General features: G+C 37.8%; 2 protein-coding genes across 4 annotated transcripts; one reads left to right on the top strand and one right to left on the bottom strand.

The window, feature by feature from the left end:
• Positions 1–10,776: 10,776 nt before the first annotated feature.
• On the top strand, positions 10,777–12,835 carry Ciapin1 (cytokine induced apoptosis inhibitor 1). 3 transcript variants are annotated; one of them, XM_076801166.1, is made up of 6 exons: positions 10,777–11,092; positions 11,417–11,727; positions 11,803–11,947; positions 12,009–12,121; positions 12,204–12,324; positions 12,610–12,835. In XM_076801166.1, exons 1-5 carry the CDS (start codon positions 10,942–10,944, stop codon positions 12,312–12,314), a joined length of 831 nt encoding a protein of 276 aa, XP_076657281.1. In that variant the 5' UTR covers positions 10,777–10,941; the 3' UTR covers positions 12,315–12,324; positions 12,610–12,835. The 3 variants fall into 3 exon arrangements, with proteins under 3 accessions (XP_076657281.1, XP_076657282.1, XP_076657280.1); XM_076801167.1 differs by lacking the exon at positions 12,610–12,835 and adding an exon at positions 12,404–12,541; XM_076801165.1 differs by lacking the exon at positions 12,610–12,835 and having other exon boundaries at positions 12,204–12,541.
• Cue (Low-density lipoprotein receptor repeat domain-containing protein cueball) lies at positions 12,770–25,904 on the bottom strand. Its single transcript, XM_076801164.1, has 7 exons — positions 25,653–25,904; positions 19,567–19,773; positions 18,508–18,691; positions 17,665–18,261; positions 16,317–16,634; positions 16,005–16,221; positions 12,770–15,111 (listed from the first exon to the last, which is right to left on the bottom strand). The coding sequence occupies exons 1-7, from the start codon at positions 25,741–25,743 to the stop codon at positions 15,007–15,009; spliced, it is 1,719 nt and encodes a 572-aa protein (XP_076657279.1). The 5' UTR covers positions 25,744–25,904; the 3' UTR covers positions 12,770–15,006.
• Between the last annotated feature and the right edge of the window lie 1,089 nt (positions 25,905–26,993).

Consider the following 26,993-nt stretch of genomic DNA (forward strand, 5'->3'; position numbering starts at 1 on the left):
ATACACTCTTTGTAATTATTAAATTCAATTAAATATTAAGTAAATCTTTCACGGTGCTAACGGCCCTCGCAGAGATGGGCATTATTTGGGATAAAAAATTATTTAAATAAAAATTCGAATAAAAGATACTTTATCTTTATTTGTTATTTGAAGGTTCGAATAAAAAAAAGCATCTTTATTGGACGAGTGTCGAATAAATAAATTTATTAGATGAGAATTTATCCGACGAATAAAAATACTTTTCTATATTCGAAGCTTCAAATTAAATTTTCATTTTTTATCTGTGCTGTTATTTGGAGGCTACGACTAATTCTTCCGAATTTCGAATAATTTTCGTCAGCTTGAATAAGCGGCTTCGAGCCCCGTCGGCCCAGGCCCAGAAGCTCGTGCCACCTCGGTCGTCCAGCGGTGCAATAAACGGCAGCCGCGCGATCCGAGGCGAGAGCAGGTATATCGGTGTGAAACTACTCCTAATCAAATTACAAAACTTCTTTATTTTTCATTATTTTTTTATAGCACTTCCATCAACCTATTTGTGGAGTTTTTCTGATTAAAATGACACTAAACACGATATAATTTGATCTGTATTGCTATTCAAACGCTTCGAATAATCTTTGCCAGCTATAAGCTGTTAAAATTTTTGTACAATTTGATTGTGTGGAGTTATACGTGTAGACAAACATATTTATTTTGATTGTAATTTCACTTACTTTAAAAATTAGCTTATCTTATTTAAATTGAAATGTAGGGAATTTAATATTATATTTTTCTAGAATTGTCTAGACATCATGATTGCCCATGCTCAGACATCATGTCTGGATCTGTTTTACGATTGAGTGAGACACTGTCATTTTTTAGTTATTTATTGGCATGCTTGGCCCTAAGAATTCGTTACGGGCTTGGGTACGGGTCTAGAAGCGGGAAGACAGACCAGCCGTACTCCACTCAATGACAATTCACACATTGCAGGCAGACACTCAGGAGAAAGGCGATACAAGTTTCGGGGAAAGATCCTTGAACAAGGGATCTTTGTGCAGTATCCTGCGAGGCTTACGTGAGAAAATGAATTCACGGAGTCAGTAGGCGTTGCACAATTTACGTAAGGTTAATGATAGTTCAGTAAGTTAAATAACACGATATTAAGCAAGCCATATAGAAGTTAATAATAACATCACTCTCCAAAAAATTATTATAATTTACCATATTTATATACCTTCTATGTGTATGTAACTCCGTAAGGAGTTAATGATATTATCGATTTATATGTAAGTTCATTCGAAACAAATTCGTCAAAATGCCGGAAATATTGTCTTTTAAGTTTTTCACGTGAAACGTGCATTATTTCAAATATTAATACAAATAAAGGTTACGCACATACTTGCCGAATATACCTAATGTAGTTATTAAAAAAATCAAATATATTAAAAATCACGTTATAAGTTACAAATGAAATACTATTATTACCATTATCTATTTCAAAAAGAACGCAGAGTTGAATCTTGGGTATTGCGATAACTCGCTCGCCCGAACTTGCCCGATTCTTTTCGAACGCGCTCAATGAAGTCGGGTCATGGGCCGTCCGAAAGGCTCGGACCGCTCGACGTGTCCCGATTCGAGTGCCCGATTCACGAGCCGGCCCGCACATCCCTACTGTGTCACATCTGGAGTTTTATGGTATGCTAACAATCGACATTGAGTTGCAAATCAGACCGTACAAGCAAACGCATTCGCAACTTCCAGAGGCCTGATTCCAAGGCTAAAAGGAGAGGCCACGACCTTCGGGTCACCGATTCTGTTGAAATTTTGCACACTTATAGATCTCGTTCTCCTGTTCACGAATATATACCATTATAGGGGCAGATACTCAATAGTTTTCGAGATATTGACGATTAAAGTTTCATTATTTCTTATATAATGCCGTATTTTTCCTAGATTACAAGAATCGGTGTGGCACGACGGTAGCGTTCCAAGTTTTCAGCCGAACGACCAGGGTTCAAATCTTGCCGACTAATGGATTTTTTTTTATTATGTTTTATCATTGTCTATTTATATTATTAATTTCAATCGATTAAATTTCACGCATAAAATTGCATTTTGAATTATAAATAACATGTATTTATTTACTAACAACAGAATTATTTACTATTATTATATATTATTATTTATATATCAAATATATATATTAAATTTTAAGAAGTCTTTATAAATATCCTGTGTTCATTTTCCGGTTTCCGAACAAGTTACTGTTACGTTTGTGTGATGTGACATAAGTTCATCTACCTTTACTTGAACCAGTGCTGTCTTTTCTCCCTTTTATGTTATCGTAATTTCGAACGTTGATTGATACTGACGCCCTGTCTGATCCATGTTGATTATATAATTCAAATGGAATTGCTAGGTGATATATTTTACTACTTTCCGATAATTTTCGGCGGCCTGCTATGTTTTATCAAAATGAAATCGGTACTTATCATTATATTGAAATTTAATCGATTTAAATTGATAATATAAATATACAATTGTAGTGACTGTGTGTGAGAGAGAAAGAGAGAGAATGTGCGTAACGACGAATGAGTGATCGAATGTATCTGAAACGGAGCGAATGATAGGTCGGATGAGGAAAGAGTGAGAGGGAATGAGTGAGAGACAAACAAGAACGATCGGTAACAGAAACGTATTTAGGCAGAGGTACTCGGGCGAGCGAAGAGAGATATATTCGAGATATTCGAGCGGGCGAGCGGAGAAGTACGAGTGAGCGAACGGAGAGTTTAAATAAATCTGTAAGCATAAAAACTTACAACAGCTTCTCAGAAGTGGGATCTCTGATATCCCAGCGCGAAAATCTAGTGGCGATCGAGAAAAATCGCGTGGTAGATCACGATCGCGAACACGTGGCGAGTCGGAAGTTGCGATTTCGGTGCGGCGAAAAATAGTGACTTTTCGTGGGTTGGGTTTCCGTGGGTGGAAGACTTCGGTCAGGAAGACGCGAAGACTACGGCGCCGGGAGGAAAAATCGAGGCCGAATTGAGTGGCGATTATTCGATTTTGGAGCGGCGGAGACGGAAGCCAGCATGGCGGAGCAACACTTTCGCAACGTGGAGGAGGTACTACCGAAATTCGACCCGGTATCCAAACAGCTCTCCGTGGACGAATGGATCGAAAAAATCGAGGAATACGGTGATTTATATCAATGGGATGATATAGCGGTAAGGCATTATGCTCTGTCATCGCTCGCGGGTGTCGCAAAACAATGGAGAGATAGCCTTCCGCGACTGGAACGTACTTGGGCGGAATGGAAGGTCGTATTACGTCGGGACTTTCCTTGCAAAAGAAGCGCTGTCGAGACGCGAATAGAAGCACAAAATTATAAACAAACGGTCAGCCAAAACGTGATAGAGTATTTTTATGAAAAACTTGCGAGATGCAACCGCGCGATGATGGCCGATGACGAAACCATTGAATGGATCGTGGCCGGTTTAAACAATCCAAGATACAGAGATTTTTTGGGTCCTTTGAGCCGTTATAAAAGAACGAGCGAATTATTGCCGGATTTGGAAGCAGGATCTGCGTTCATGCGTGAGAACCCCGTAGCGAGCCAACGTAAGGCACATGGCGCGACAATAAGGTCGGCGAGTAATACAAACTGTTTTGTTTGTAAACAGCCAGGTCATCAAGCACGACTATGTCCAAATAGAACGAGAGCTATAACCTGCTTTAAATGTGGAAACACAGGCCATGTCTCACGTGCCTGCCCCACGACGAATCGGGATGGAAGAAGAAGCGATCAGGCGGTGACATCCACGACTCCAACTGAAACGACGAGGATAAGGGCGCGCAGTCAACCCCCTGCCGTGCTGCACATCACGGAGGACACGCACCGGAAATATTATAAGGACGCTCTCATCAACGGCCACCTTGTAAAATGCTACATCGACTTAGGCAGCAGCGTGGTAGCATTGCGCCGGGATGTTGCTGACGAACTGCAGCTCACGTATCATGAGACGGCACTGGATCCCTTCGTCGGATATGGAGCAGGACAGGTACGTCCGATTGGTATATTTACCGCTAATATTAGTATCGATGCCGTAGAGACTCGAGTGACTGTACACGTGGTGCCAAGCGGTAGTCAGACCATACCGCTCCTCGTTGGGCATCCATACACCGAGGCTGAAGGCGTTGTCATACTCAGCCGGGCGGGCGAGCTGATCATCGCCCCCTCATTGGACAACGCATACCAGGCAACAGCAGCAACCACGGCTCCGCGTCGGACGACGCTTGTATCAGAAGGACCGTACGTGATTCCACGAAATTATCTAGGACACGTGACAGTGCGCAGCCAGTTACCAGCGCAAGACATTTGCGTCGAGGGAGGACTGCGCGCGCAGACTCTCAGCATCCCAAGGTGCATCGTTTCGACAAACAGTGAAGGACTAGCGGTGCTACCGGTCCTGAATGTTACCGATGCGCCGATCACTGTGCGCGAGGGCGAGACGGTCGCTCGCGGCGAAACGTGCGAAGAGGGGGAGGGTGACGGCAATCATTCAGGGTTGGCGCAGGAGGTCAATTGCGACGAAGTCACGAGACAAGAAATAGATACGGATGTCCTCGGCGAAGACACGGAAAAACTCGTAAATATGTTGAACGCGAACCGCGATATTTTTGCGAAGAATTTTAAACAATTAGGAGAAGCTAATTGCACGGCGATGAAAATAGAGCTAACGATAGATAAACCAATCGTGTATCGGCCGTACCGTTTATCGTATCACGAACGGAAAAAATTGAGCGATCTAACAAACGAATTAAAGGACGCGAGCGTGATCGAAGACAGTCAATCTCCGTTTTCGAGCCCCGTACTATTAGTAAAAAAGCGGAATGGAGACGTTCGGATGTGTATCGACTACCGCGCTTTAAACAAAATTACATTGAAGGATAAATATCCGTTACCACGTATAGACGACCAAATCGATTTGTTGCGCGGCTATCGATATTATAGTACAATCGATCTGTTCAGTGGCTATTACCAGATTCCGGTGGAACCGTCGTCACGAGAGAAAACCGCGTTCGTCACGCCGGACGGGCATTTCCAATTTCGCCGTATGCCTTTCGGGTTAACCAACGCGCCATCGGTTTTTCAGAGGGCTATCAATACGATTTTAGGATCGCTGCGATTTGATACAGCAATAGCTTACCTCGATGACATTATTATCCCAAGTGGAGACGTCGAAGAGGGGTTGCAACGATTGTAGCACGTCTTTGATCTTTTGCGCGCGAACGGGTTGCGGATTAATTTGAAAAAGTGTCATTATCTAAAGCGTGAAATAGAATATTTAGGGTTTGACATATCGGTGGGAAAGATTCGACCGGGGAAGCGGAAGATCGAGTGCGTGATTAACTTTCCCGAGCCAAAGAATATTAGAGACGTGCGGGGATTCGCCGGGTTAAGCAGTTATTTTCGCCGGTTTATAAAAAACTTTGCCGTGAGAATGAAGCCCTTAACCGATCTCTTAAAGAAAAACGTACCGTTTAGTTGGGGGGTGGAACAAAAGAAAGCGTTCGAAGAAATAAAGCAATTGCTTTCTACTAGACCGGTATTAACGATCTATCAGCACGGTGCAGAAACCGAGGTGCACACTGATGCATGTGCGGCCGGGTTGGGTGGCGTTTTACTACAAAAACAGTCGGATAATACATGGCGACCTGTTAGCTACTTTAGCCGAAAAACTACTCCTGAGGAGGCGAAATATCATTCGTACGAACTCGAGGCTTTGGCGATCGTATGTGCGCTCGAAAAATTTCGCGTGTACCTCATAGGTATACACTTTGTAATCCGAACCGACTGTAATAGCCTGAAAATGTTAGCGGACAAACGCGATTTGAATCCCAGGATTGGGAGATGGTTCGTACGGCTCTCAGAATTCGATTACACGCTACAGTATCATACGGGTAAACAAAATCAGGTAGCGGACGCGTTAAGTAGGAATCCGGCCGGAGAAGCCGAGGATACGACAGTGGTAGGACTTCCGATATTAGGGGTACACATGACGACTGATTGGATAGCGGCGATGCAGAGGAGTGATGCGGAAATTCTGCGAGTACGAGATGCGTTAGAGAGTGGTGATACGAATGCACACGCAAAGTTTACAATGTACAACGCGAGAGTATATAAGATAACGAAGGGAAGATGGCGATTATATGTCCCGGCAGACTTAAAATATGAAATAGTAGCGGAAGCGCACCAATCATTGGCGCACTTAGGTATCGACAAAACCCTCGCGAAACTGAAGCAAGAATATTATTTTCCTAAAATGCGTGAATTCGTCGCAAAGTACGTGAATCGATGTATAGCGTGCCTTTATTATAAACGCCGCCCGGGAAAAACCAGGGTTCTTACACCCGTTGGATAAGGGTGACAGGCCATTTCAAAGCGTTCATGTAGACCATCTAGGACCATTACCTGCTACCGAAAGGGATAAGAAGTATGTAGCAGCGGCGGTATGTGGATTCAGCAAATACGTAGTTCTAAAAGCGGTAGAGGATGTAGGCGCGGCTAGCACAATAAGATTCGTGATAGAATTTATGTCGCATTACGGAAAGCCCATGCGTATTATAACGGATCGCGGAACAGCCTTCACAGCAAAAAGTTTTGCCGCATTTTGTAGCGAACATGATGTACAACACGTTAAAATTGCAACCGGCACTCCACGAGCAAATGGACAGATAGAAAAGATAAACAATGTGATACTAAATTGCCTAGCTACTTCGACGCGCACGATAACCTGTGAAGACTGGGACGAAAAACTGTACGAAGTGCAGTGGGCGATCAACAGTAGCTATCATAGAGTCACACGTCGAACACCCCACGAGATTGTTTTCAATTATAAAATCAGCGGATGGCGCGAAAATCCATTAACGATAGAAATTAGGCAAATAAATGACGAATTAGGAACCGAGGAGGAAAAGCGCGACGTTTCAGAGCTGTTACGCGAAAACGAGGGAGCGATGAAACGGCAGTATGATAAAAACCGCAAAGAAGCAAAAATTTATAGCAAGGGCGATATCGTACTGGTCAGAAGCGAAATTCCCGCAACGGGAGAAAGTCGAAAACTGGCGCCGAAATATCGCGGCCCATACGAAATTGCCGAAGTCCTAGACAAAGATAGATATTATATATAGTACGAGACATCGAAGGCGAACAGCAAAGTCAACGTGTTTACTCGAATGTAGTCTCAGTCGACCGATTAAAATATGTATCATCCGCGCACGAATATTCGGATCGAGTCGTCACGCGAGCACGAGGCAGCTGTGCAAGTAACGCAGCTAAAGATGTACAGAACGACTGTGTAAAACCTCGTATTGCGTTAAACAATTAGAAGGAGTTCATAACTTCGACGAGGTCGTCGAAGATGTCAGGAAGGGCCGAAACTGTAGTGACTGTGTGTGAGAGAGAAAGAGAGAGAATGTGCGTAACGACGAATGAGTGATCGAATGTATCTGAAACGGAGCGAATGATAGGTCGGATGAGGAAAGAGTGAGAGGGAATGAGTGAGAGACAAACAAGAACGATCGGTAACAGAAACGTATTTAGGCAGAGGTACTCGGGCGAGCGAAGAGAGATATATTCGAGATATTCGAGCGGGCGAGCGGAGAAGTACGAGTGAGCGAACGGAGAGTTTAAATAAATCTGTAAGCATAAAAACTTACAACACAATGATAAAACATAATAAAATTTTTTAAAAATGCGTTAGTCGTCAGGATTTGAACACTGGAACATATTTGCTATGTCTGTATTTCTATCGATATCTGCATTCCTATGTAAGAAATGATTTTTTGCTTTTCCATCAATGATATTATTTCTTAACTTATTCAGTGATATTACTTATTAGAAGATCAATGATATTACTTCTTAACTTACACCGGATTATATCCCGCTTTGTATTAAACAATTTTTGGATATTATTCCGAAAGGCACCGATGGCCGATTGAGATGAAACTTGGTGGGTATGTAAAACTCAACATTCTGAACAACTTTTTCCTATACATGTAACCGCGGCTCGGCCATAGTTTCGGAGATATTCCTATACGTGCACGTCCGAGGCGTGCGTATCACATTTCTAGCGGAAAAAACATAAACAGATCATTGTGTCGATTCCGTCCCCTCAACGGCCTAACCCCAACAAACTTGAATTATACCTCCGGCTGTACTTCCGAAAAGCACCGGGGAAACACAATACGCACGTCTCGGACGTACACGTATAGGCAAAATTCAATGTAGTAGTAGCTGCAGTTTTCCGCGAATATCTCCGAAACTATGGCTGAGCCGCGGTTACATGTACAGGAAAAAGTTATTCAGAATGTTGAGTTTTACATACTCACCAAGTTTCATCTCGATCGGCCACAGGTGCCTTTTGGAAGGACAGCCCACCTGTTATCTAAACATTCTTTTAAAGTCCTTTTTCACAGTCGCAGAGGAAGAAACGCTCTGTATTTTGGAATTCAAGTAATTGTAGACACTTGTATGATTCTGTTATATATACTACTTTGACAAAATTAGAAAATAAAAATTATGTGGCGTGTGTAATACCGTAAAAAGCAGTTTCAGATGAATGATAATGTGTTCAGGAACTGTTACAGAAATATGTAAGATCACCCTGTCGATGAAGTATCGAATGCGGTTTATGACACGAGCGACTGGAATCCACCTCTTTTGAGGAGTTTAGTATACACTGCATGTCTAGCCTTCCTTTAATTAGTTTTGGAGGCAGGTCTCTGGAAGTTGTGGATGCATTCGTTTGTATGGTCTGGCTTGCGACTCAATAGGGATTGTTAGCGTACCATAAAACTCCAGGTGTGACACAGAACACAGGTAGGTGTGCTGGGCGCTACGTCACCAACGCACTAAAGGACTGAAATGAAGGAAACACTTTTGTTTTTTCAATGATCGTCGCAAAAAATTGTTCTTCCTTGAATATGGATGGTACCATGGTATTGGGTTGTTAAGGGGTGTTAAACAGAGCTGCAATGCAGCCCATAAAAAATTAGTAGAACGGTGAAATAAAGAGTAAACTAGAATGTTTTCGAGTGAAATTGTTTAAAAATAGTTCTAATATGTTTTTAAAGTCATCTAGTGAAAATCTTATGGTGCTGAGGTGGAAAAAATATTTATTCATGAAAGAAAATTTTTTTCAATTATTGATAACAGTAGCTAAATATATGAAAAAATTTAAGATAGTGTTGATGACAATAGCTCATTATTAAATTAATTTTCAGGGTGGTCGCTTTTAAACTTCGATATGAAATCTGTATTTGTTCGAATTTTTCCGGGTTTTCCATTTTTTACAACTAGAGTTTGCAACTACAAAATTGGAAAGAAATAAAATACGTATCATTACAATTAATATTATTCTTAATTTATATTAATTAGAGATTTTGTACCCAAGATTTACATGTTAGTTACATATTTCATATACAACAATTAAGCTGTACGTTCTAATCCTGGTTAAAAAAATAATGTGCGTTCGGTTTTATGCTAAAAGACGACACGGTTATGTTCCAGGAAAGACGACACGGTTCTGTTCCAGGAAAGACGACACGGTTCTGTGTCATGCTAAAAGACGACACGGTTCTGTTCCAGGAAAGACGACACGGTTCTGTTCCAGGAAAGACGACACGGTTCTGTGTCATGCTAAAAGACGACACGGTTCTGTTCCAGGAAAGACGACACGGTTCTGTTCCAGGAAAGACGACACGGTTCTGTGCCATGCTAAAGCGGCGATGTCACGAAAGTGGGAACGCCGAAACCCCGGGCGTGAGCACTCTCCTATCCTCTCTGGTTCTGGATGATACTGTTGCGTCGCAGTGTGGTGGAATAGGGACTTTTGTTGTGGGTTCGAGTGCCCGTGGAGCGCTGAAGCGCTCTGCTCGTGGAGGTTCACAACTTAGTACACAGAGTAAATGGCGAGAATTGTTAAAGATTTTATTGGTAGTTCTTTGGGATGTAACTCCCTCGGTTCTACAATGAGTTCTGTCTCATCCTGGAGCTTCAAATCCTTTTCCTGCTTCTTCCTTCTCGTCTCGCTTCCTTAGCCAATAGGAAAATTAGGATCTTCTGGCTAGGCGTTGATTCGTCGGATCACTCGTCTTCCGGTTGCTGCTTGATGGTGATTGGTAGTGGATGGATCTTAATAGCGCACGCACGGGAGTGGGGTACGCATGAGGGTGAAGCCCCGCCAAAACGAGGGACGTGGGGCCATGTGGGACCGAACAAGAGAGAGGTCCGAGGGAGTTCCAAGAGGTCCTTGACTGAGAATTTATGACCTCTTGTCCTCTGATTCCGGACTTCGACTATCCCTAATTTATGTAGAATTAGAGAAGCTACTCTAAGAGGCTGCGTGACTTTCTCTAAATTCCGCAATTAGTCTCGCCGACTCGAATTTCGTCAAGGATCTCTATGGAACTCTCCCGGTCTTTCTTTACCTACTCTAAACTATCGCGCCCAAATAACATACGTATGTATGAAATACGCGATTACATCTTATATCAGCTTATATTTAAATTTGCCTCTCCGCGCCATTAATCGATACTATATATATCTAGCTATGTTCGCGTGGTCAACTGGCCACGCTACAATACGGTAGGATGTGACATGGAATGGTACGGGGGCTCTAGAGCCCCCCGAGCGTGAGACAGAAAAATACATTGGGTGATTGGTCTACTCCTATACCTCGTCTGTGATATGATCTAAGGGATAAGTAAGGTTAACAACTTCGTGCTTAGATGACGCAGCTATCGCACAAATTACGAGAAGAATTTTCAATCTATGTATTGTTCATTCAAATTGTCAGCTGACTTTTGATCACTTCTGATTGAGCAGAAATCAGCAGAAATTCAGTACATCTGTTTTTGACTACCTTTTTTTAGTGAAATTTGTCACTGCTATTGAAAATGACTTTTATCAGAGACAGCAGCAGTGTTCTTTTGGTCCTAGATCATGAAATTTCAGAAAATAATGTTACAGATTTTATAACAGAAATAAAGAAACCATTGTGCAATGCTAAGCAATTGACAATTGCGCCAATAAACGCATTAGATGCACGTAAGTACTTAACACTTTACCTATTTAATTAATAGTCCTTTGGAAATTAAAAATAGATAATTTAGGTTTTTTTAACGAATGGTGACAGCAATTTTATTCGTAAACCAATAAGCTATGTTGAGTAATATAATCTTAATAACCTCTTTGGAGATTACTATTTAAATGAAAATGATGAAGCTTCTTTTAAATATAGCACAGTTATTAGAAGGGCTATTTATATGTTTCTGGCAGCAAATGTGTTAAAATAGAAGTATAAAGGTAAATTTTTAAACCATGTGTGTATTTGTGTGTTCAATATATTTAACACATGTACATTTGTTACAGGTCTTACCAATGTACCTTGCTATGATACGATTATTTTTGTTTTCAAGCAATCATGTCCTAATTATGATACATATTTGGATGATTGTATGAAGGTAATGAAACCAGCTGGTATACTAATTATTTATGAGTCATTCGAAGAAAAAAAGGATGTACAATCTGTGTATGACAGAAGAATATCAAATTTAAAATTAGCTGGCTTTAAAGTCAAATCGCCTGGGGATATAAATACCGAATTAAAGAATTTATTGCTCGAAGTATACAAAGACATGGATAATGTGTATGAAATAGTAGCAGAAAAACCCTCATTTGAGGTAAGATATTCCATTATTTATCTGTTAATTGTTACAATTAAAATACTCTATTCGATACGTTTTAAATTTATTTAGATTGGTTCTAGTGTGTCCCTTAGTTTTGGACAAGCAAAACCCAATGTCTGGAAATTAGATAGCGATGCTGAAGACGAATTAATCAACGAGGATGATCTTCTAGATGAAACGGATATATTAAAACCCGAAACTTCAAGTTTAAAAGGTAGACATCAAAATATTTATACAATCTTTGTACAGGTATATTAATCGTGATTTTGTTCCAGTTTGCAGTACAACAGGCAAACGAAAAGCATGTAAAGATTGCTCGTGTGGACTAGCTGAGGAACTAAGTGGAAAAACTGTGGAAGAGAAAACTGTAAAGTCTTCCTGTGGAAATGTATGCAATATCGAACTCATATTTTTATTATAAAGATGAAAAAGTAAACAGAAAATTGAAAACAATTTCATATATTTTACAGTGTTACCTGGGTGATGCATTCAGATGTGCCAGTTGTCCCTATCTAGGTATGCCTGCATTTAAACCTGGTGAAAAAATCGTATTACCTGAAAGTCAATTGAAAGTGGAGTAGCGAAGAAATTGTAAGTCAGATGAAGATTTTTTCCTGTTTGCATGCAAGTGTTCTAATAATAATTTGATTATTAATATGTTCTATTACAGTGATTCTACTTAATATAAAATAATTTTGTTACTTTATCGTTGGTAGAACTAAGAAATGATTCTACTTAACATATAGAAGTTTAAATAATGTATTTCTGTAATTAATATTTGCAAAATAAATACTAGTATTTCATTAAATTTATTTTCATCTGTATACAATGATGTTCAATTTCTTGATTGTAATAAAATGATACAAAACATTTCAGGTGTAAAGTAGATACTTTGAGCGCATCAGTGAAAAACATCTTATTTTCGGGACTTGAAAAGTCATTGAAATTGAAAGTACTATAATGTTGTGAAGAAATATTGACAAATTATCGGTATATTTGTACAGTACGTAGTATAGGGGCAGTCAAATAATTGAAATTTCTGTTAAGTATCAACTGTATATTTAAGTACAAACACAAGGAAAATAAAGTACATATATTAGCATTTTCCTGTTTGTGAACTATCCAAAAAACTCCTTCATACCAGGGAATACAAATATTTCACTAATAAAGTCACTATCCCGTCTCTGGGGATGAGTGCACGCGAAATGCTTATATTCCAAATATAATATTTAACATACATCACTTGTATCATTCTACTCGAACATATTACGGAATTTAACAAATCATACAAACATCTTATATATAAAACTCTGTACTAAAGTCTAAAAGCAAAGATCACCATGTTCCAAAAGTCAATAATGTTTTTTCTTGGTTAAAATAATTTTCAACGTACACAGGAACAAAATGTAATTGTCATGTACTTAGCTTGCTTTGCCTTTCTGACAATAGGAACGTTATTTCATCGGACTAACATGTTGAAAACGAAAGATGAGGAAATTCAATAGTTCATAATTTTTTCTTTTGATGAAATAATGAATTGTTTGTCTGTCAAAAAGAAAAATATAGTACCTACAACAAATTGTTTGTCGTGTTTATTCACTGTATCTTTCATTCAGAGCATTAACGACGCTTTTACTATTAATATACAATGATGTATAAATTTTATTTGTAAAACTATTCTGAAATAATTATTTCAAATGAACAACAATTATACTACAGTTAAAGTTAATAATTTTACGTCTGACTTTGGTACAAATTTAGGTTTAGGGTTTAAGTAGCTGGATGTAGTTATCAGCCACCTGTTAATAGTGAACGATTATCTAGTTTAGAACATAAAGAGAGCAGTAGAAAGTACAGTTTGACATATAAGTATTGGAAGAAGTAGTTATACAACAAAATGTAATATGACCGTTTTGCAATAAGACTCATCAATTATTGTTCTTTAGAAGCTGTTTCTGCATAAATATGTAATTGTTTATGTTATACACAGAAAATTAAGAAATTACTAGGAATCAATCCAATCTGCAAGAAACTTTGTCGTATGTACTTTCTAGATGTACGAGTGTTTGCTATAAACTTAAATGATGTTATCATTATCTTGAGTTATAAATATCTGTTTCTCAGAAGTTTATAATTTATATGTACTGCGGATTTTCATGAGTAGCAATGAATTTTTTTCTACATTCAAGAGCTGCAATGTCGCTTCATCTTGTAAGCGCACATCCCTGTATGAATATACAAAATAACACTGTACAAGATTTATACAAATAGCTGCAGATCCTTTGTAAATAATGTTACTTATATTAAGTTGAATACGAAGGCTGATTTTTCAAGTTGGCCTAAAAAATATTTTTGTGATCATGTATGTAAGATATTTAAAATGATATTTCAAGCAAATTACGTATCGGTATATTCAATTTTATATAATATAGAATTCGACCCAATACATAATAAAGTACAAGAACAAATGCAAATGTACTCAATGAAATAGGAAGAGTAATAAAATAAACATTTATCTCTGTGGCAATGTAATTATTCACAATTTATCATGTGAATTATTAAGCTCGATGAATCTTAATAAAAAATCTCCAATTGTTTTGTACAAACAAAATAATGTTCATTAGAATCTCGTGAATCTCTACAACCCTCTAGGAATGTACTCAATAGTACGTTGAGCAATTATTAGAAGTCTAGCAATTAAGGCAGCTTTTTTCATGTATCCGTCTATTGTAATCAGTTTTAACTTTTGGTGCAATCTTCTTTAAAACGCGTTTCATTACTGTTGAAACATTTATCAGATGAAAGTGGATGTTATAAACAGAAATAGTTAAGAGAATTAGAATGTATACATTCAATATGTAAGAATTCTCTATGCCTCATGATGAGACTCATCATACCCCTATTACTTGTTCACTCCATTAGAAGTGTAGTGGAACTCAATTGTTTTGCTCTCCTATGAAAAAATATAACAATCACATATCTTTCAGAAAAAAAAGATTGAATTCTCTTGAATAACTATTTGAAATAATCCTTATATCAACACAGCCTTATACATCATATGAAATAATGAAGTCTTCAAGAAGACCTTTGGTTTTCATTTGCTGACTGTATCATTGTTCCGTAGTGTTTGCAAAAATGATCACTAAATTCTACAATACTACGGTATGCTGTGTTATGTACAAACGTGACGTTCTGCGAGGTTAAAATTTCTACGAACTTCATATGAAATCCGCAAAAACTTCGGTAATTAACACATTGAATTAATAGTTTATGCTACCATGACAACCTTTCCATATTATTAAGCAAACAATTTTTATCTTCTTTCTTAATACCCTTCCTTTCCGGCACAGCAGTACTTAAGTTTGGTTCGAAACACGGCTGTAAAAGAACAAAATTTCGAATAGATATTCAATAAATTCGACTTCCAAACATTTTTAACAATGTAAAAAGCATAATCTAATAAATTACAATAAATTCCCCATATGTAATAAGATATTAATGCTCTCCTTTCATTAGTTTCATATGTTAGTTTAATTATAGGAATGTTAATAAAAAAATGAGACGATATAAATTGAGAATAAGTTTGATCTCTCAATTTACGAAAAATTTAGTATAAAATGATAATTATAGAGAATCTAAGTTTATATTCTCATCGATATAATTATCACACTTTTGGAAACTTCCCTTTTTATGCAACAATAAAAACTGTCCATGGCGATAGAGGAACATATTGCACATTTTCAGATTGCCTACTTGTTAGAGTTTAGACAAAAAGTGACATAACACAACGTCATGCATAAACGCGTGATAAACTGATAATGAAAAATTAAGCAATTGGTAACATAAGCATTATATTTTAAATGAAATACTGTAAAGATTAATTTATATACTTATTAGTAATTGATGAATACTATGCAACGGTCTTAGTTGTAATTTTGCACTAAATATTAAGTACCTTAGCAATAATAGCTTTTAGTTATGTTATTAAATAAACGATATACTAAAATAAAAAAAAAATAGATAAACAGTAATACTGTCATTGTCTTGTTTCTTTCATTAATGTAGCAAATATATCAACGCTGACTGAATAAAATTTTTTATGCGTATGTAGAAGAAAAATTCACCACTCATGGTACTGGATTGGTATTGAAACTCAGATCTAATATTTGTTACTTAAGAATTAAATTGTCTAGATCAATGATTAAAAATGTATCAGAAATCCATGTCATGCACGTGAATGATTCTTATGCTTTAACTGATGTTTCACTCACAGTTTCACAGATATTCATGTTGCAGCAGTTCTCTGCATCAAAAATATTTTCTCTTTGATTGTACGGTCGTCTGCGTAATTTATTCACGTAATAACTAAGTACGATTACTATAACTATAAGTACAGCAGTAAGTACACCAAAAATTATTAATATTTTGTACTCATTGTGTTCCTTGATCATGACCATTTGTGCACTGGCTTTGTTTGTTTCATCACACCTGTTCACAGAAAGCAATAGACTTATTATAAAGTATGTTTTCATTAAAATCAGGCAATAAAATGAGTAAAACACAAATTTAATGTGAAGACATACCTGCAGTCAATTACACTAAGATTCTTAGAAACTGGTTCAGTTTTTGCACAATAGATCTCACACACTTTTGTCGTATTACTGAGATCTTCGCAACGAGATCCTACTGAATATTTACATTTACAAACTGGTTTTTCATTTTGGATGGAGCACTGACCATCATGCAAACAATAGTCTTTACATGGGTCTATTGCACATCTTGGTCCAACGAATGTACCACTACATTTACAGGTGGGTAATCCATTAGATCGATCTATACCACAGCTACCTTGAAGGCAGTAATTGTGGCAGAGCTCTACCTCACAATGTTTACCAGTAAACCTAAAACGTATGTATTACCATTTGCATAAAGGTGTGGTTGCCAGTACTTAATCTATCTTCATTGTATATTAAGTAAGAAAAGTAAAGTATAAACACAAAGATATAAATTGTGACACTCGGAAAAAATGGTAATAGGATCTAAAGCAGGTTTCCCATGTGATATTCTCAAGCTACTTTGCAACTCTGGTTTGATTTTATCAACGTGTGACAAGAAATCTCATCCATATTATATATCGCTGATGTAGTAACTCAGAGTTTTCTACAGTCATATTATTGATTAATTTCCATGGTACACAGTTCCATCTTTCTATGTAATGTATTGTTCTACCAAATTTGATTTAATTTACCAGATATTTTGTTATAAAAGCAGAGTTGCAACAATTAACAATTTTTCGTTTTCTAAAACTGATGTTCCAGGTTTCCACTTATAAATTTCGTTGAATTTCTTGGTTTGTTAAAGGTATCTTATGTAATATGCAGTATGTACTCTCGAGGATTAGCCATAATTTTTCAGACATTTTCAATTTCACGATGAATTCAACGACGATATGAATTCATACTCTGACCTTGATATGACCTTGCATTGAGTTAAACGTTAACACATTACTTGCCAACGGATATTTAATACTTTTTAACGCTCTATAATGTATTCATTCGATACAAATTCGTGTGTGTAGCGGATCAAATGCCAATTAACTTTTATTTACAAACAGGTAAATTTTTCGACAAATGATTAGAAGTGTCTGAAAGACGGTGGCTCAGAGGATAATTTAGAACAATGTTGATGTCTTGGGTTTCAGTCTGAAGCAATTCATTTTAATTCTATTGCATGTTCAGTTGACATGACTGGTTCTATTGAGGAATAATGCTATTAATTCTATAGTATGGGTCATTCGGTGCAAGGCGGATCACTTTTTTTGCAGAATGTCTCGGATTTTGCTGACATTGAAATTGAAATAGTGCAAAAATAGTAATCCGCTTCACATGGAATGACCAGTATAGAACATATTCTTTATATCTTAGAACTCACCCAAGCTTGCAACGACAGGTGGCGTCGGTCTCGATTGCATGTCCTCCGTTAAGGCAGTATTTTGATTTCTCGGTGGTTGATTTCGACTGTTCTGTCGTGCTAGTGGGTAAATTGTTAAATAACTCGGCAACCTTCGCGGCTTTCTTCATTTCTCTCTCTTTCGCGAGCGCATCGCAGTCCGTGATTATCCTTGCGTTATCCCGCGCAACTATTCCGTTCAAATTGCCTTGCTGAAACCACTGATGCGGAGCAAAGTCCGGCCGATAGTCCGCTCTATTTTTTGGGACCGACCAGATCGATTTGCGGACCCGATCGGTCCAGTATATCGTATCACGGTCCACGGCCATATAAACTATTTGCTGGTGTGAGATGCGAGTCACCAGTTCGCGTTCGGTACCGTCAAGATTACTCCTCTCAATCTTACTGTACACAGCTTCCCCATCGTCGGTCCAGTAGAGCTTTCCTTCAGCATGATCTATGGCCACCACTAGTGGCTCGAACAGATCTCCTTCGATAATGGTAATTCGCTCGGATCCGTCGAAATTCGAGCGCTCTATGCACTGATTCGTTTTATCACTATTTACCCAGTATATGTGACTGGAAACAACGTACAATCATGAGATATGCGCGATGCCTTCGGCGTCACGCATTAAATTTCGTTTTTCATATTGTTTTTTTTTTCACATTACATACATCTATATTTCTTTTATTTTTTTTTTACTTTCGATCGGCACAAGCATTCGATCTGAACGTCTATGAGAATGAAACAAAGAGGCCGATCGAGAGACTTCTCTGGCGACAGTTTCTGTGACACCCGCGTCTACGTAGAGATAAATGGCACACCTGTTACATGAATCCACAGCGATGCCATGCAGATTCCTGCCGTGTATTCTGTGGAGGATGACGGGTTCTTCTGGAAGTCTATTCAACGGCACGTGCATTCGCATGATCAGTCCTTGTGACCCGTCGCTCCAAAAGAGGTTTCGCGTCTTGTCGTCGAAAGCCAGCCCTATGATACGGCCATTTCCTTGTGATGGGGATAAACAATCGACAATTAGTGTCAATAAACACAAAGCGATGAAAGTAGACCTCAAAGTTAAAGCTACACTCAGTCGTCGAATCAGTCAGTCGTACATACACCTGGGGTTTGCAACCCCAATTTTGAATGCTACTTTCTTTTCCCGAGAAGATACACGTTGATTAATACTAGATAAATTAATGAGATTAATTTATACATTAATACTGATTAATACTAGTTTCTATGTATGTTTAAATGAGATTATGGTAACCGTAATTGCCTAATAATTGCCCAATAATAGCTAATAGTAATTAAACTTGATCGCAAGAATCTAGCACGTGAATTTCGGTCGGATTGCTAGAGCTGCGACTGTGAGCTTCTGTTATCTCAAGATCTAGAATCGTGATCTACCTGGGAGTCCGAAAGGACAAAAGCGAGGTTCTACTTCATATCCTCTTGTTAATAGAACTAGTATGTAAATATTTGTATGCTCCTCGGGTAGATGTTTCGCACGGCAGTTTAAAAATACTTATTAGTTTACCGATGTACGTTTTTCTGTGGGGGTACCAATTATTATGCCTATATTAATTATTGTACTTATTTCGAACGTATAATGAATATTCAACAAGAGATATTAAATTTCATTAAAATCAGTTAATATATTATGGGTATTTATGCTATATATCTCTTTCTTAATATTCATTATGCTTTAAAACCAAGTATAATTGATATGGACATAGAAGTTGATACCTCCATAGTAATTGGGTCCCGTACCCTACATATCGTGACCCATAGAGAATTCTAAGCTGCAACTTTGTCTTAATATCTGGTGTATCATACTACGAACAATCAAAATATTAAGTGTTTGTGGTTCATGTACTTACGTAGAAGTAGCGGCTTTGTATTGTTCTCCGACAGTTTGATACTGAACACAGAAACGTTGGCGGATGTGTCGGAGACGAATAATGTGTCTGTAGAATCATCGTAGACCAATCCGGCCAAAGAATCAGCTTCCTCGATTTCGATTCGTCCAGCAATTGAATAATTTTTCGAGTAAAATTCGATACGTCGTCCGATTGCCACTGCTATATCTACAATAAAGGCAGACAGAAACGACGTGAGCTGGTTGAACTTGCGAAAAATTTCTAGGATCTAAATCGTCCGAAAATTGTCTACGAAAGTGAAAATTTACTGTCTACTTACGACAAAATATAATTATAGTTACTCATTATTATGAATTATTATTTATTAATTAATAATATAATTGTATTTTGTTATAGGTAGACCGCAAAAGTTTATCTAAATTGTCACGTTATAATTGTTACTTATACGTAAATTAAATTTCCAATTCGACAAAGTTATTTACTTTCTCAAAGTAAAGAAGTCCGATGGCTTCTGTGTCCTGTCCTCCTATAACTATCTTTACTTGGCGTGAATGTCGAATAACGCAGAAATTCCGGGCAACAAACGGGCACCTTATAGGTGACCGTTTGTTGCCTCGAATGTTTACAGTCGCTCTGACTGTTTGTTGCTCCGTACGATTAGAAAATTTAAGTGGGCAGTCATGTCTAAATCGAGCTGACCGTTTGTTGCTCTGAGCTCTTCAATTGAACTTGCCCTCGTAATTGACATGGGGAGGATACTATCGGGACACTAATGGCAGAGATTGAAGCTCATGAACTATCTGTGCAACATTAATCTCGTTTATCCAGACATTTCGATAAAAACCGACATTATATATTACAATTACAACATTGTCGTGCAAACGCTGGCGGAAACGGCAAAGATAAAAAGGTGTCAAACAACCTTTTACTTTTAATTTAAAAGAAATCAAATTTCTTTTTCGGGTTCGTCGGACTGATATTGCTTGTATTATTATTATATTTCGTATTCTTTATTTTTATTCGAAGAAGAGACTAGTCACGATAATGTGTTCTTGTCAGATAGAAGCCGTTAGAGTCGTTCCTGGATAGTAAATCTGTTAAAATTAGCCGAACATTAATTATGTCACATCATCATGACAGACAGCATGTGAAAATAAAACTAGCGAGCAACCGACAATTAAAGGCTGAATGTTATCGCAACTACTTGATTACTGCTGTTGATGACAATCGTTCAGAAATCATAAACGGTCGATGGTGTTACGATATTAACAATTATACGTACAGGGTGTCTCAAAAATCTTGTACATACATCATTGAAAGGACTGGTTCCTGAGGTCATTCGATGTAACTTTTCTCCGTTCTGAGAATTAAAGAGTCATTAACGAAAAACATGGACCAATCAGAGCGCGGCTTCCGTCTCGGCTAACGCCAGCGCAAGGCCACTTTTAATTGGTCCGTTTTTCGTCAATAACTCCTCAACAAAGCCACGGGGAACGTTTTCGTACAGGAAAAAGTTTCTTAAAATCACCTCAGGAACCACTCCTTTCAAGGAAGTACAACATTTTTCGGACACCCGGTATAGAGAAAAATATCAATCCCTTCGAAATATCACATGATTTTCATCGAAGTTTCTTAATCTACACTTAAGTTTCTTTATGTACAAATGTATACAACTTGAAAAAAAGCTTTTATAATTTTACATACGAATGTGCTAACAAAAAGGGGACGAGTCAAAAATATTCGCTAGCAGAAACTCTAAAGGCCCGTACAGACCTGAACATTTCGACGAACATTGTGCCGAACAGCGAACGAAACGCAAAATCGACATTAATTTCGGCGAACCGAACGGCGCGAGTTTGCGTTTCGGTCGCTGTTCGGCGCAATGTTCGTCGAAATGTTCAGGTCTGTACGAGCCTTAATTTCTAAACAAAATTGTGTACAGATAAGTGCGTATTACTTTGTTGCGCAAGGTTTCTGCGTTATCGTCAGATTAGTAAGAAATAACGTATTTGTATACTAAGAATTATAATATTAATTCTATATAAAGAATTGCATTGAATCGAAAGCAAATTAAAAACTTTCACTATTCTGACATACATATGTGTATACATTAGAAATTCTTAAGATCTGCAGTTCGATTATAGTAGTTTCTACAGTGTCCATTCACAAATCAAGTTTAGTTAACAATTAAGAAGTTATTAAGAAGTTAGACAAGGAGTTAAGGATGACGTTATTTGTATAGAGAATTCATAATTGCTGGTTGATACAGGAAAGTATAAAGAGACCGTGTAAGGAAAGACTAGATCGGTTGATGAACAACAAATACGTAAATGCCACTAATATTAGACCAGTGTCAGAAGGAAAATTCGTTATGCAAGATACGTTATTGTTTATTTTGTCATCATGGCGAAACAAAATACACGGATTCGTCATAAAAATATTCCGATGGAGTAAAAGTTTATCGGGGACCCAAAGTCGAAGATTATCAATTTCTTTCATTTCCAATCGGAGTCCGCCGGGAAAAATATAAATGCGTAACGACATACCAGCGCCGATGTTTTTGCGCGCGGCACAATAATTGAGTAATTTATGTGCGACCATCGAGACAATCAAATTTCTTGTCAGTCGACAATGCAGCAAGGAGACTTTGTTTATATAGGTCGATAACATAAGGAAAACTTAATGTTAATCGAGTACTCGCACGTTACGATCGCGTGAATTTAATGAACTTGACGCGGGTAAACAATAGCGTCATTTGCCTTCACAATGCTTGACCGAGAACTTTTCTTTGAGCACATCGCTCAAAATGTTGTTTCCCTTCGATAGTCATCTAAAAAGCCAATTTCATTGCACCCGATTTTTTTCGCACAAATGCTCGCATGGCGTCTCGGTTGTCGATGTCAAATAAAAAATAAGTGTCTAGTCTATGAATTGAATCATCTCACCTTTCAAAATCGGCCTTCAGAGTTTGAAAAACAATTTTTGGGTTTCGAGAGTATACAAGCAAAATAAGTCCGCGTAATACGAGGTTGGGTCAGTGGTACTCATTGGCGGGTAGCAGCGGCCGTGGCGCGGAGCAGTGCCCGAGCGCCGCGCCGTCAATGGGTACCACTGAATGAACTTCGTTACATGCGGACCTATTTTCTTTTGTATCTCGAAACCCAAAAATTATTTTTCAAACTCTGAACGCCGATTATTTTTTATGTCACATCGACAAATGTTCCCAAAAATTCGTGCAAACTGGGTGCCTCTTCGACATTAAACATTTTTTACACGTGTTTAAATGTTTATAATGTTAAGACGAAAAAAAAAGTTTTTCTACGTAAGAATCATTCGTCGAGCTTTTTCGGCTGAAGCAGAAAGATATCTGAAAGTTTAATTTTTTATTTTTTTTTAAATCGAATTTCTCAAAAACTGAGGTTGATGGCGACAAACGGTTTGCGGATTCGTATTCTGCACGCGAAGGTCTATAAGGACGTGTATAAATGTTCTCTGTGACATTAAAAAAGTTTAATTTTGTTGACCAGTGTTATAAATTTGTGTATCGTCAATTATGAATTTATCTGTTATTAGGCTATTACGATTGCAGTTAATCTGCTTCTTCTCATTATTTACTATTCCCTTTTTGGCAGCAGTGTCATTATTGGTAAAGTTGGTGACACTGATACCAACAATAATTAATTTTTCTCGCTTGTGTTCCTCCGTTTATCTAAATTATTTTACGATATATCCAAATAACAAAGATATTGCAGTAACGAAATTATTTTAAACATGCGATTATTGTATCCGTTATTGTATCGACGTAAATAATTTTGTCACTTAATTGAAAATAAAAAATATATAGTAAATCTCTTTTTATAAACCATTTATATTTCACTTTAACAGCCGGAGGAGGAGTTAATGAAATAATTTCATAACTGTAGACGTAATAATTAATCTTTATACTTAGATTTACTATAAAAAATAATTTACGTCATTATATTGTAATATTTTATTGTACTTAACAGACCGAATGATATTTTGCACACGTATTTAATTATTATATAATTCTTATGTAATTTTGTGACTCACTATTATCACTGATTTTCAAACGATGTTGATCTGGTATACTTAGCAGACAGGTACTGATATTGATATTTCCCATCGATCAACCTATTCAGATAACGAAGAATTCCTATCGGAAAATTCGTTAAACGATGATAATGCATTTAAAATTATTTTAGCTACAAAAACCCTAATTTATATCGTTTTTTTTTTGTATTGTAGGATGTCTAAGCCGTGGCATTATTTGAATCGCACGTCTAATCAAGGATCAATTCGAAAAAATATTTCTACCACTTAATCCTGTTAAAAGTTACCGAATGAAACGGAATTAAAGATAATGAATAGGGTAAGGGGCCTAATTAGTGTGGGGGTATTAATTATTGTGCTTGTATTACTTATACTTACCTTTAAAGCATAATGAATATTAAAAAAGAGATGACAAATTTTTTTTATTAAAATCAGTTAAGATATATGTGGTATGTATTTCTTTCTGAATATTTATTATGGTTTAAAAATAAGTGTAATTGGTACCCCCACAGTAATTGGATCCCTTTCCCTACTCTACGGAAACCAAAATAAAAAATTTCACTTTTCGTTACGCAATTATAAAAATAATAGATCGCGTCGTTAGCTTTGAATGTTGACCGAGTATGTAAACCGATTTAAAACGGTATTTTAAAAGTTGACTGTGACCGAGGCCAATGAATATTCAATGGAAAAAAGCGGAAAGTTAAACAGATAGCTGATTCATCTTTTACCTTCTTCATTATTTCCGCTTTGATTTCGGATAGGGGTTCTAATCGTATCCAAAAGCCCGTCGCATGAATTACTTAAAGGCTTAACTTCGCGGCACAACAGCGAGATATGAAACCGTGGCACGTCGCGCCGCTTCGTCAAAGATTGTTCTTGTCGCGTTCGTTTGCAATAATCGCGCACACATCTTCGAATCGGAGGAGAACGAAGGTAGGTATAGGTCTAACGAAAAAGACCGCGAATTCGAAGGTAACTTATTTGGCCAGCAACTGCTGAAGTCAGTTGTCATACTTGTATCAATTTACAGTTAACGAACCGAATAAATCGAATGGCATATCTCAGTAATGCATACACGTCAACTCGTGTATCGATCTACAGTAATGTTTGAAATTCATGAATTATAAATACGTTTACTCGCGCATTACGTAACTTAATTTTCCAATGCCGTCGAATAGCTAAATAAACAATCGGCGCATAGATAGAGCACACAATGAGGATCTTGTCTAAGTTCTTCGCATGTTTCGAATTTTTTCGTAACATACGCGTGTCCGCGAACGGATTACGAATTCCATTCGAACGGTAGACGATACACTCGATGTATATTTACTCGAGCGTATAACAAGAGAGCCAGTCCCCATTTGTAACGAGATCAGCGAAAAAGTCGGCAGTTTACAAAGGTCGCGACACGAGGTAATTTGCTCGATGCCCTAGTGAAACGTTCCCTTCCGTTTCTATATCCCGCACGCGCCAGATTTCTATGCATGATCTACTAAGTCGCCGCGCCGGATGACAGGCTTGTTATCGAGCATGGATAGCTTGCGGAAACATTCAAATTTCGCCCGTGTGTTAGCCGAAAATACGATTTCGAAGCCACGGTTATGCCACGGTTGTTCCACTTTCATTGATACAATTTGTATGTGCACACAGTTAGCACGGTCGCGTGTAACAGTTTGACATTCATTACGTAAACAGGTGTAAGGGCAAGTAACGCATCGATTAACGCGGTAATAAGCACCACGATGGTCCCACGGTGCATTTGGATAAGAATCAAGGGTCGGTTTCATTCACCTTTCGACCGTGTTTCGTCTTTCAACACGGTAAAGCGATCCTGGAGAAGTGGCGTACGTGACGAGGGAAGCCGCGTGAATGGAGTCGGCACTGTACTACACAACCCGCAACGCGGTACTGTCCGGACCGCCTCGTGTTCACGCCGTATTATTATTGTTATTACGTTGACGCAGGTTTTTTCGTCACGTACGATCGTTCGCTGGATCCATCGATTTACTTACCCCACGATCTGGCGTTTGCATCGACTGCGTGGATCCCGAATACAATCGTTAACGTTACAATAAGGTATTCACGGGATGTCATGGTGTGCATTCGTTTATTATGCGATGGATAAGCTTGAAAAGGATTTCGACACGCGATTCCTGCCGAGAAACAACGTGAATTCACTCAGATCGAAACTTTTTCTCTAAGACTTTCGTAGCAACGCGGAACAAACACTACTACACACCCTCCCGCTCTAGCGGCTCTGCGCGAACTGAGGACTCGTGACTTCGATACCACTGTTAAACCTGCTATTCGGCCAATGGCGTTCCGCAACTTTTGCGTTCGGCTTTAGCACGTCAAGTATTTGCACTGGGAAAACTTGACTATCGTTTTATGAACGAGAGAACCCGAACTCGCCAAAACCGTGCGTTTTATGCGTGTCATCCGTAAATCAGTATTTATTCGAAATTCAATTACCATTTCGAAAATTCTTTTTAAATGGTATAGGCGTGCATTTACAGATTATCGTTCTATGTCACAGTCTGAATATATTAATGTTTTATTCATTTCGTGACTTAGCATTATTTTCTGTAGTTAATATGAATGGTTCATTCAATCATAAAATCGAGTGTTGTGTATGTTATTTTACAATGTGATATACTTATGATAACTTAATCTAGAATCTGGGGAAAGATAATGAAGTACAGGTAGAAAGCTTTTTCCTGTGACGAATAGTTTCCGTACTGTGTATATACATAAACGCAGTCTAGAACGGTAACTGCAGATTGTGATCTGTCTAACTTTAAAATACACGAAGCATTAGATGAATGCTTGACCTACTATCCCTGTTGTTTACGAGAAAAATGTCTACCTCCATACTAAATTCGGACTCCGTTACGATTGTTTTTTTTGTGTGCATATTATTGCATTTGTTGGCAGCTCGTCAATCGGAAAGTAATAATAACATTTTGTGTGATAATAACGTGTTAAAAATAAAAATGTGGTTTATACGTTTCATAGAACCTATTCCCAAAATGGATTAATAATATTCGATATTAAATAACCGTTCGAGTGAATGGTGGATTATTTATATCGTACCTATAACGATTTATATAATTTCAAGTACTGTTCGTTTTTCGCGGGTAATACGACAGCACCATCTATCGATTTAGTCATGTAACTAAAAGTGCGAAGAATTCACAACAGACTTTCCCCCCTCATTATCTTTTATCCATGATTTACCCACCCCTATTTTTGTAGGACATTCATTTTATTGAATGACAAGAGATAAGAAATTGCGAATAATACGTGTTAATATTAATAACATGTTGCTTTTATGAAATGTCAACGAATAAATG

This window comes from Halictus rubicundus, chromosome 15 (genome assembly GCF_050948215.1).
Source record: "Halictus rubicundus isolate RS-2024b chromosome 15, iyHalRubi1_principal, whole genome shotgun sequence".
In the NCBI taxonomy this organism is placed as follows: Eukaryota; Metazoa; Arthropoda; class Insecta; order Hymenoptera; family Halictidae; genus Halictus; species Halictus rubicundus.